The sequence below is a fragment of the Crocuta crocuta genome, unplaced genomic scaffold (assembly GCF_008692635.1).
Source record: "Crocuta crocuta isolate KB4526 unplaced genomic scaffold, BGI_CrCroc_1.0 scaffold158, whole genome shotgun sequence".
NCBI lineage: Eukaryota > Metazoa > Chordata > Mammalia > Carnivora > Hyaenidae > Crocuta > Crocuta crocuta.
The window spans coordinates 1,682,824-1,695,018 of NW_027532590.1; the positions used below are offsets into that span (position 1 = coordinate 1,682,824).

The window sequence follows — 12,195 nt, forward strand, 5'->3', positions numbered from 1 at the left end:
GACACTCTTTTGTCTTTGAATCACTTAGATTAAAATTAAGCACTGGTAATACTTATGAAAAATTGTTAATTCTTTTAAATGGAGGAATTTTGGAAAGAAATCAAACCTGAAAATTTTTGCTAAATAGATCAGTTAAAACATACAGTCAACTCTCGATTATTCAAACTAATGGAGGAAAGGATGGAACAAGCATTAATATTCCTTCAGTTCCTGCCCCCTCAGATAATTGCTGAGCACCTCATTTCAAATTCTTGGGTTTTCCATCTTGACCGTGTTACATTTCCTAGCCTTGTATCCAGGATGCAGTCTGAAATGTGGCTTACAGTTGAGTTGACAAGAACATCTCATGTTCTTGTATACTGTCTGTTCTTGTATACTGATTTTTTAAATCAGTGCCTTAGCACTGCCTTGTACTATTACAACTCACATGAGAAACTGATAACATTGTCATTGAGATATTATCCTGGTGGCTCATAAAATTAGTTTTATAGTGAAAAATATTATTTTTGAATTATAATTTACAGATAATTATAACCTTCCAAAAGCATTACCTCATGGTAACAAATTGCTTTTTATTTTTTTTTTACATAACAATTTTATGAGAGTTTTTATTTTGAAGAGTCTTTTATAAAAATTCTTTCAACTTTTTGAATTCTTAATGGGTGCAATATTTCTGAGTACTATATGTAACTGTTTGTAAAAGGGAAGAAATGCTGAAGGAATTTATGTGTGAAAACAGTATGTTGTGTGTACATAATACATCATTTTCTCTACTAATTAACTGCACACAGTGTGCTATTATCCAGACATAAGTATTCATGGGAACGCATGTATCTGGATAACTACGAGTTGAAATAAACACACCTGCCTTTTATTTCAATAACTGCACATTCAAATCCACATAAGGTATTTATTTGAATGTGACCTCCACATACGTGAGAGAACATTGGCTTCAGTGTTCAATTTTTTTTTGTTGATGTTTTGTTGTTGTTGATTTAAATCTAAAATGGGTACAAACTGTGGGTAATGCTTCTTTGGAAAACTTTGCATGCAGGGAAAAGGAAATTCAAAGATAAATCCTATGAAAAACCATTGAAACTGTTTTGTCATATTATAGATTGCCTCACTATGTATTGAAGCTAAATTCTTATAGAATGTACCAATGCTTAAAGCCAAAGTGTGTGTACAGACCATAAACCCACCTAGAATTGTGCCTGATTTAAGTTGAATGATTTAATTAGTTTTAAAAATCATTGTTCTTCAGTTTGCAGAATCTTTTTTTTTCCTCAAGCTATTCCCTTGAATAGTGTATGAGAGTATGTCTTTAAGAAATCATGTTTTCTATCAGGCAGTGGAAGTGTTTGTTAAAAGGCTTGAAGTCTATAGAGGAGTTTCTCCCCTGCCCACACCAGTTAAGCCATATTTCTATATAGTTAGTTGTAACTGACTATATAGTTAGCTTCTATTACTATATAGTTAGTTGTAATTTTCACAAGCCAGAAAATTGAATTAGGATTTCTTTAGGAGTCTTAACTTTGAATTTCCTACTTTTCATTGCATGTAAACTATCAACCACAAGTAATAGTTTCAGTTCAAGTTCTAGCTTGTATTTTGCATGTTGAAGCTATAAAGAGTCTATTAATGCTGGAAAGAATTTACAGCTATTGTTCTGCTATCGCCTAATTGTTAGAATTTATAAATAAAGACTGACTTTATTTATGTAGCCTTGTCTTTCTGCCTTAGGGAGTGAACTACTTTATGTCCAAGGGTATCCTAGATGATTCACCAAAGGAAATAGCAAAGTTTATCTTCTGTACAAGAACACTAAATTGGAAAAAACTGAGAATCTATCTTGATGAAAGGTAAAAAAAGTTTTAAGTTTTCCTTAGAAATTAGCTAAGGAATGCCGTTTTTTATTTTTTATTTTATTTTTTTAATTTCTGAGAGAGAGACAGCATAAGCAGTGGGGGGTCAAAGAAAGAGGGAGATACAGAATCTGAAACAGGCTCCAGGCTCTGAGCTAGCATTCAGCACAGAACCCGATGCGGGGCTTGAACTCACAAACCTTGAGATCATGACCTGAGCCCAAGTCGGACACTTAACCGACTGAGCCACCCAGGTGCCCCAGCTAAGTAATGCTTTTAATGAGTTAAGCTTTTCTTGAAAAACTATACCACATAGCAGTCATCTAGTTGAGAAATTTCTCTCGCAGCTATTTATAACTACCATTGCAGCCTAAAAGCAGACAAGTAATATGTGAACAAATGAGTATGGCTTTTTTTTTTTTAATGTTTTTTATATATTTTTGAGAGAGAGACTGAGACAGAGCATGAGTAGGAAAGGGGCAGAGAGAGAGGGAGACACAGAATCGGATGCAGGCTCCAGGCTCTGAGGTGTCAGCACAGAGCCTGGTAAGCATGGCTTTGTTCTAATAAAATTGTATTTACAAAACAAGTAGTGGGCCATATTTGGACCACTAGCTATAATTTGCTTATCCTTACAATAAACAATTAATAGAAATTAAAGATTATGATCATATAATCATGATTGAGTTCAGCAGGAATTGAAGCATATTATAACAAAGTATGACTATATATTAGAATGCTATTGATAAAAAAACCTTATAATTATATATGTAAACACATACACTTAACACAAATATTTATATAGTTGTAAATAATCTAAATGTTTATAAGTTGAATTGTTATATCCATGAGAAGGGATACTGTGGAGCCATTAAAAAGAATGATTTAGATCTGTGTGTAAAGATGTAGAAAACTGTTCACAATATACCCTATGAACTAGGAAAAGCAACTACTAGAAATGTACATAGTTTATGTTGACATTTTCAAGTCCGCATAAATAGGTATTACCTCTGGTGGTGTGGATTGGTATGGAAAGTGAAAACTCTTAATTATTTTCATAGTTAAAGGCATAAAGAATTTTTTAATTTGGATTTAGCCAAGAAGACACTTGAAAGGCTGTCCCTTTTAATGTTGCTAAATTTATTTTTCTTCATTTTATAATTAGAATGGCTAGTTTCAGTTGCTTTAAAGTAACCTATTCACATAAGATTTTAAAATTAGTGTCTTAAATAATCTTAACTGGATTTTTTAATTTTAAGGATTATATATACTTTGTAGGATTAGCGGGTCTCACAATCAGTAACAAAGTATTTTCATCCAAAAAGATGATGACTTATGGGTTCTTATCATTTTCTTAGTAGAGAAGTGGTAACTAAAGCTGTGTCTTTTTCTTTTTCTACTAGGAGAGATGTCTTGGATGACCTTGTAACGTTGCATAATTTTAGAAACCAATTCTTGCCCAATGCACTGAGAGAGTTTTTTCGTCATATCCATGCCCCTGAAGAGCGTGGGGAGTATCTTGAAACTCTCATAACAAAGTTCTCGCATAGATTCTGTGCTTGTAACCCCGATTTAATGCGAGAACTTGGCCTTAGTCCTGGTAAGAATATATATATAGTGAATTCCTTCCACCTCCCTTCTCGCCTCCAGGTAAAAATAGTAGTATATGAGACATTTTTTTTCTCACCATGGGGAAAGATACTGTCAGTCATCGGGCTGCCTGGATGGCTCAGTCCGTTAAGCGGCTGACTTCGGCTCAGATCATTATCTCACGGTCCCTGGGTTTGAGCCCCATGTCGGACTCTGTGCTGACAGCCAGCTCAGAGCCTGGAGCCTGCTTCTGATTCTGTGTCTCCCTCTTTCTCTACCCTCCCCTGCTCATGCTGCCTCTCTTTCGTGCAGAAATAAATAAAACATTTTAAAAAATTAAAAAAAGATACTGTCAGTCATTACAAATAACTTCTCTTTCTACTTGTAGCAATCACTAAATATATGGAGTACAACATTTATGTGAGCTTAGAGAATAGTTTGTCATAACTGTCATTCATAAGTAGTAAACATGCCATTTTATTTTTTTAAGCGTATTTATTTTGAGAGAGAGAGAAAAAGCAACAGGGTAGGGGAAGAAAGAGAGGGAGAATTCCCAATCCACAATCCCAGACTGTGCACTGTCAGCGTGGAGCCTGATGCAGGCTTCAACTCACGAACCATGACATCATGACCTGAGCCGAAGCCAAGAGTCGGATACTTCCCTGACTAAGCTCTGCAGGCGCCCCTAAACATAGTTTTAGAAAGAAAGTGGAAATTAGCTATAAATTCTTTAAAATGATTCTTGCCTGAGCACTGCATGTTATTACTAATTTAACTAAAAATTTGAGACATCATTTTTAAAGCTTCTCATGGTTTACATATTATGTAGGTTGCACCTAGAATTTTTCTACTAAAATTTAATTTTAATGCAACAGATCCTTATTGTGTGTATATGTCTGTGTGTGTGCAGCACAGGCCGAGTATCCTACATATTTTTTCATTTGACTGAGCTTTACTTATCTCTTCATATCAACAGCTTTCTTGTGCTTATCTTATTAGGTGGAGATTATAAAATATTTACCCATCAAGAAATTTGGTGAAAATGCTTTTACAAGACATACTCTCTTTGAGAGTAAACATCAAATACAGCTTTGGGCGTATAAAGACATGTTGTTGTTGTCACATGCTGCTCAGGCTTAGCAATCTTTTCCCTAAAAATTTACATTCTAATCGTGATTTCATTAAGTTCTGACAATATTTGCATTAAAGAGTGCCTTTGGGACCACATTTTCCAAAGCAGCTAATAATTTGACTTGTTTCTTTTTAATTCCAGATGCTGTCTATGTACTGTGCTACTCTCTGATCCTACTTTCCATTGACCTCACTAGCCCTCACGTGAAGAATAAGATGTCAAAAAGAGAATTTATTCGAAATACCCGGCGTGCTGCTCAAAACATCAGTGAAGATTTTGTAGGGCACCTTTATGACAACATCTACCTTATTGGCCACGTGGCTGCATAAAAGCACAATTGCTAGGACTTCCACTATTAACTTCAAACTAAAGTTACCCAAGGACTTACTTAGCAGATATGGGGGTTACATTAGTGCTGGTCATTCTAGCCTCTGTATACAATCAAGCTCGAGTGTACACCTTTTTTTTTTCCCCCCTTTTACTCTTTTCTTTTTTGTAGTAATTTCCTTGGGGAGCTAAAGGATTTTGCAGAATTTTTCTTAATTTTCCTTATCATGTTTTGCACAAAGCAGAGCCATTGTCTGACACAGCTGCTTAAGAATGTTCAACTGACATTATGCTCTAAAGGATGGTATATTTGTGCATTAGATTTGCTTGAAAAACTATTCATTTTCATTCTTTTTAAAAATACCATGTAATGTGTACATACTTAACAAAAGAGATTTATAATCATAATTATTTTATTGTAAAGATTTTAACTAAAGCCTTTCTTTTTCCTCTCAAACTGAGTTCTGAAATTTATTCGATTCTGATATGAACTTTTTACTGTCTTCATAAAAGTTGCGTCTGACTTGGATGAAAACCAATACCAGTTTCTCTTTCCTTTGAACTTTGAAAAAAGTATTGTTTTGTTGCTAGTAATAAGCAAAACAGGCACCTATTTTTATAATATAACTTCATCACTTGACTTTCCATTTTTGAAAAGTTCCTCATTTTTAACATTTTAGTCATGTCTCGATATGTCCTTTAAACCATTTGAGATAGCAAATGTATTAAATCTAAGATTTACATACATAGGAACAGAATGTTAGAATTTCTATCTGATAAAATTAGTCAAACTTTACCATTCTCTTAAGTTGAAAATTTTTGTTTATAATTAATTGAGTAAGGGGTATTGTGCATGAATAAATGTTCTGTATTCATTCATTTAAAAATACTGACCAAGGGCCTTCCATGTAGTAAACACTGTGCTAGGTGGTGGCAATGCCTAGGCATGGGCCCTGCCTTCACAGATGTTACATGACTGGTAACAAAAGGAAAAATACTGCTTCGTGAGAGCAAATGTATGAGGAATTGCTGAATTAATAATTTAATTATGAAACATAGCTTTGAGATGGCAAAGGACAGTATATTTATATGGTAAGCCAGAAGTGTTCTGGAAATACTGCTAAGTGAAAAGCATCAGCTTTGAAGTAAGACATTGTGTGATGGGTAGAGCTCTAGACAAGGAGAGGAGTTTGGAGGAGTAGAAACTGAGTAGACGCGTACAATCCCAGCTTCTTTCCAGATCTGGTCCTGAGTAAATAGCGGTTTGGTAATATTACAACTATAGTGATATCCTACAGAATTTTCAATGACACGACATGCGGTCATCAAACAATGTCGGAAGTCAAAGGGACTTTCAGACTAGGAGTAAACAAGTTCTCAGATTGCAAGGCAAATATCTAAATGTTCACATGTGCATAATTTCACACTCCATGACAAAATAATTCTTTCTAATTTTAATTTCAAAACTAATGTATGGAAAAGTTTCAAAAGATGGTAATGATAACATTATTGTGTCTATTTTCCAGTGAATGGCAGACATCTTGCCCTCTCTGTCTCTTTTTCCTTCTGTTTCTTCTTCTTTTTTGTATCTTCTATTTCCCAACCTTTTCCCTTTTTCCTGTTTTTTTTTCCACCCTGACTTGATTATAAATATAGACTAGCAGTATTCTTTTTTTGTAACATTTTCTTTAAAACTTTTCAGGCATTTTAAAAGGTTACAGAGCATGCTTATATAACCACTGTGTAGACTCTACAATTAAAATTTAACTGCTTTCACTCTTTCACATATTTATCCATCCGTCTGACCATTAGTGTTTTGATACAGGTTATCCAAGTTTCAGATATCAGTACACTTCATTCCTAAAGCCTTCAACTTGTGTATTGTTAGCCAGAGATCCACTCTTTTTAGTTTTTTTTCTTTATCGGTACAATTTACATTCAATGAAATGCGTAAATCTTTGGTACACTAATCCATGAATCTTCATAAATGCATATACCTGAGTAAACCAAGCCTGACTCAAGATAAGCAACTTTACACAACCTATTTACGGGTAATATTTGCACCATTCACATAAAATAGAGACCTTGTGACCACATGGGTTCCTCCATTTGTTGTCTTACAGTTGTCATACGTATTACAGATAATGTATGTTATAAACTCCACAATGTAATAATTTGCTTTGAGTAGTCATATACATTTTAATCAAAGAAACCCTCATTTAAATTTCACCATTGTCATTTCTAGTGCTTTGATTCCTTCCTGAAAATCAAAGTTTCCTTGTAGTATCATTTATGTTAGCCTGAAAATTTTTAACATCTATTACAATTCAGCTCTGTTGGCAGTTTATCATAGTTTTCTTTTACATGAAAAGGTCTTTGTCGTTCTTTTTAAAGAACGCTTTTGCGGAATCTGTAATTCTGTGTTGACTGTTTCTTCCCCTGCTCCCTGTGGCATTTTAAAGGTATTCTTCTGGGGTCTTCTGGCCTCCTCTGTATCCATTAAGAAGTCAGTGTATTCAACTCATTTTCTCCCTATGTGTATAATAATGCCATTTTCGTCTCACAGTTTTATTTTGTCACCTATTTTTCTGCCTAATTTCCTCTTTCCTTTATAGATATGCTAGAACTTTTGATATCATCTCACAGACCTTTTTTTTTTTTTTAACTTTTTCCCCCCTCTTCAACTGGGTTATTTCTCTTGATCTATATTCTAGGTCACTGACTAGGTCATTGAATTGTCCTTAGCCCATTCAATGAATTTTCTCTTAATTAACAATGTTTTTTGGCTCTAGAAATTCGTTCTCGTTTTTTGTAATTTACATTTCTGTACCGAGATTTCCTATCTTCATTTACTACCAGCACATTTTCCTGTACAACCTTGAACATAGTTAAATAGCAGGTCTAAATCTTTATCAGCTCATCTCATCTTTTTGACTGTCCCTTTTTTTGAGAATAGATTATATTTTCCGTTGGTTCAATATGTTAGTAATTTAGATTTTGTCCTGGACATGGTGAATAAAATATGTAGAAACCCTGGATTATGATATATTTCTCCAAATACTTTTTTCCCCCCGTCTGGGAGTTAACTGGCAGAACTCAGCTGCACGCTCTCACTCCCCTGAAGCTGGTGGCAGCTCAGATATCAGTTTACTTTTTTAACCTGGCATCTTTTTTGTGTGTGTACAGACTTCAGAGAGAAGCCAGAGTTTGGGGCACAGTTATACACAGAAATTAGGGCACTTTCTCCAGTTCTTTTCTTGCCATTATTTCTTAATTTTCTGGCAGCTGCTGTTGCCCCAAACTCTGTCCCATGGCTCGCCCTCAGGCAGGAAGTATAAGACTGGGAAAACGCATCCAGTGCTACCTTCTTCCAAACTTCTCTCCTTTGTAGGATCAGCCTATATTGGGTTGCTTTCCATAACTTTCAGGTAGTTGATTTCTATATTTTTGTCCCAGATTTTATGGTTTTATCTGTTCGAGGAAAAGCGACTTGGCCATCATTTGAAATAGAACACTCCTTATTGGACAGTATTCTTTTTAGTACTTTTTAATCCTTTTTAAAACAGTTTTTTTATTGGTGGAGAGCACATGCAGGGGAGGGATAGTAGGGGAGGAAAACGGAGAATCTTAAGCAGGCTCCAGGCCCAACATGGACCACGAGATTGTGACCTGAGCTGAAATCAAAAGTTGGATGCCTAACCAACTGAGCTACCCAGGTGCTCTTTTTCTACTATGCTTAACGACTAGGGATTTATTTTTGGCAATTTTAAAAGCTAAGTATGTTTAAATGCTCTATTAAAAAAACCTCTCATAACAAATGTTTACTGAATGCTTAACTCCATTAGAAATTCAGCATTTTCCAGTGGAAATCCCACTGGCTTTTGGGGAAAGATATTCATTATGGGAGACTGTTCCCTATAGTATAGGAAGGACATCAACATCCCTGGATTTTGCCTGCTGGATGCCGGTAGCATCCCTCAATCATTGTGACATACAAATATTGTCTTCTCGTATTTCCAAGTGCCTAAAGTTGGGAACTAGTGGACCTTCTTTCTGATAAAACAAGTTTATCTTTGTAAAACACCAACTCCTTATGGTACATCTGTTTAAAGTCTTTCAGTATCTCCCTTTCTACAAAACTAAGCCTCCTTAGCATGGCATGTAAGACTCTGTACAATCTGGCCTCTGCTTATCTCTTTTTAAAGCCTCATCTCCAACATTCCTCAAATGTGGTCTGGTCTGTCTTTGTCTCTTACAAGCTGTTCTTCCTGATATATCCTTCTCTCCCCTCTATATTGGCAGTTCCCCCACTCATCATCTAACAGCCACCTCAAATATAAGTTATTCATCAAAGCTCTCAAATCCTGCCTTTCTATTATAAGGCCTGAACTAGGTAAGTGGCAGAGGATTTAGAAAGGATGAAAGAAATGCTGAAAAGGAATAGAATTTAGTGATTTTGGAGGAAGAGTTCTGATATAAGGATCTGGTTGTCCTACTATCAAAAGTGTATATACTAAGAGGAGTAACCAGTGGAATGAAATGGAACAGATATGGATCCCAACTTTTGGATTTTTTTTCTTTTTTTTTTTTTGGTCTTTGAAAGCATCAATAGACCATTGATTGCAGCTGGAGAATGAGACTAGAGTTCCAAAAAATCAGGGCTGGATATGTAAGTTTGATATGTAAAATGTGTTTGAAGTGAAGCATTTGAGAAAACTCCTCTAAGAAGTCTGAGTAAAAAGAAATCTTTGGAGAACATGGCATTTTAGGTTTTGATAGAGTAAAAGAGGTTTTGTGAAGACTATAGAAGGACCAGGGACAAATGGTATCCCAAAAGCTAGGAAAGTGCAGTTTCAAGAAGAATGTTGAGCTTGCATTTGGGGCAGCCTGAGTAGTTTTTTTCCCATCGACACTCAAACCTCCTCGAGTCCACCTTTTCCACTTGAGGCTGAGTTCTTTAGTTACTAGTAGTGCTAATGGCTTTTATATTGTCTCTGACCAAATATTCTCTTGCCTGGTGTGTAATCTGAGCTCTTATGAAACCCACAAGAGTACATATGGTCCCCTGCAACTCGGACCTGTCTACACCTTTCATCCCCACTAAGGGCTGTGCTGTTTCAAGCCCAGAACACACCGTATCAACTGGGTACTGCTAGTGCATTTTTCCTACACACAATCACCGGTTATGTTTTCTAATATATGGATTTTTTTTTAAGAAAGAAAGGGAAGGAAAGAATGCTTAAAACCTTTGAGTCCTCCAAATTTATCATCAACAGGATTTTTCCCAAGTTCATTTTAACACTAATCTCAAGGAACCCTGTATTTTCATCCTTCCATTAATTTTGCTCTGTTTTCTTCTGGAAAGCATGTAACATCCCCCTTCACATTTACATGTTGAAATGTTATTTGTCCTTCAACATTCTCTCAGACTCTCTCCCTTCCAGAGACAATCCTTGCAAGCAGAAATTTTATTCTTATATCTCCCTCAGTACCTAACACAGACCTTGGCTCAGAACAGTTTCTCAATAAACCCAACTGAATTATTTTAGATCCGGTTTAGTTTCTACATAAGCACATAGAAAGATGGCTTTACTATGCCCATTTAAAAATAAATATATTTGGAGCTTTCAGTTGTATACAATTTATAAATTAGAATATATTAGAGCTTTTTAATGTATTTTAAAACACATAAATTCAACTATGTATTCTAGATATATATTCGTCTCTAGAGGATTTCTAATTTTAAATATTTTGATGAATTACTACTTTAAGATTGTCTTCTTTTTTTAACTTCAAAAGTTTAAGTCATTGATCTTTTACATTTTTTACAATATTATAAATGTGGTGCTCCATGAGAGTAAGCTTATTCAGAAGTCGTAACCTTTAAAATAATAACTTGTTTATTGTCATTGGAGTCTGTTTTCCTGTGTTTAAAGTGAACTTCTTAAGTAACACTGTTCACTGCCTAGTTTCTTTTTAAGCATTCATAATTGAATATGTCCACTGTGGGAAGCCATCCTAAGGAAATGATCCAAAATTGGGAAAAGGCAGTACTTACACCATTAGTTCTGACATCGTTTTTAATTTAAGAAGGAAAGGAGCTCACTGGAATGCCCCACACTTGGGGCTGTTAAAATAAATAACTAGCAGATATGTGAATGTACACCATATCCCAGAAACTATGCTAGGCACTGGTAAAGCAGCCCAAAATACATCCTTCCCATGTATTACTGTGCAGCTATGATGTTTATGAATAATATGTGAACGCAGTTATAAATAATGAATACCAAAAGGACATGAAATTATAAATATAGGTATATGTATACATACATATGTGTGTACACACACATAGTACAGTTACTATGTAAGACACTGCAAAAGTTATGAATGGAAAAAGCGACTGGAATAAAATATATCAAAATATGGATAGTGATTTTTTTTCTTATTTCCTCTTTCAAATATTATTAAGGAGCATATATTTTAGATAGAACTAAATAAAATATTGAACTATTCAGAAAATAAAGATAAATGGTGCCCGTAAGTTAACTAGTATAGTTTCCCCTCAGAATGTTTCCATGTATTTTTTGTTCAAAATTTGTTTTATTTTTAAAAGACACTTGGTTGATCTGTTAAATCATTTCTGGACAAATGTTTTGTTTTCAAGCTTAGAAAAGTGGATTGTTTTATATTATTTTTGTCTAATCGAATTAAAGACCAACAAGAGAAAGATACCAAATCTTTACTGAGAAAATTTTCAATTGCTTAACAAAAGAAAAAGAAAAAGAAAAAGGGCTTTCTTCTTGGCGTGGTTGGGCAGGAAGGTTGGATTTAATTTAAAATGATTAATGAGATTTTGTCAGGCTCCTTGACTTTACCACCACTGCAGTTTGTCAGTGCAACAACCTGGGAAACCCGGACGCCACTCTGTCGCCCAAAACCACTCTCCCGGGAAGAAATTAACAGGCAGAACTAGTGTCAGGTACACGTCAGTGGCATCGTCCCTTGGGTATTGACAGTTTAAAAGTCTGAATCAGAAATATGTAAGTTCTGAATCAGAAATATGTAAGTTCTGGAGACACACGTACCTGAGATATTGTTTTCACTCTCTTTGCAAGTGGCTAATCACTTTGTAAATATTTAAGTTGTTGACGCTTTCCAAAGGAGACCTTTTAAAGCCAACATCTTTACTAAAGTCTCCCCTCCCCGATGTGTTTTAGAAATGAAAATAAACAAGGATTGTAGGATCTCAGGTCACTTGCTCTTTTCCTTTTTTCTTTTTTT

General features: G+C 35.0%; 1 protein-coding gene across 2 annotated transcripts in view; it reads left to right on the top strand.

The window, feature by feature from the left end:
- Positions 1–5,057, top strand: part of FBXO8 (F-box protein 8) — a 44,107-nt gene extending 39,050 nt beyond the window's left edge. For both annotated transcript variants that reach the window (XM_077779672.1, XM_077779671.1), the window contains 3 exons: positions 1,744–1,862; positions 3,269–3,465; positions 4,729–5,057. In XM_077779672.1, the coding sequence (XP_077635798.1) occupies positions 1,744–1,862; positions 3,269–3,465; positions 4,729–4,916 (504 nt within the window). In that variant the 3' untranslated portion in view covers positions 4,917–5,057. The remainder of the gene's footprint in view (positions 1–1,743; positions 1,863–3,268; positions 3,466–4,728) is intronic.
- Positions 5,058–12,195: the final 7,138 nt, after the last annotated feature.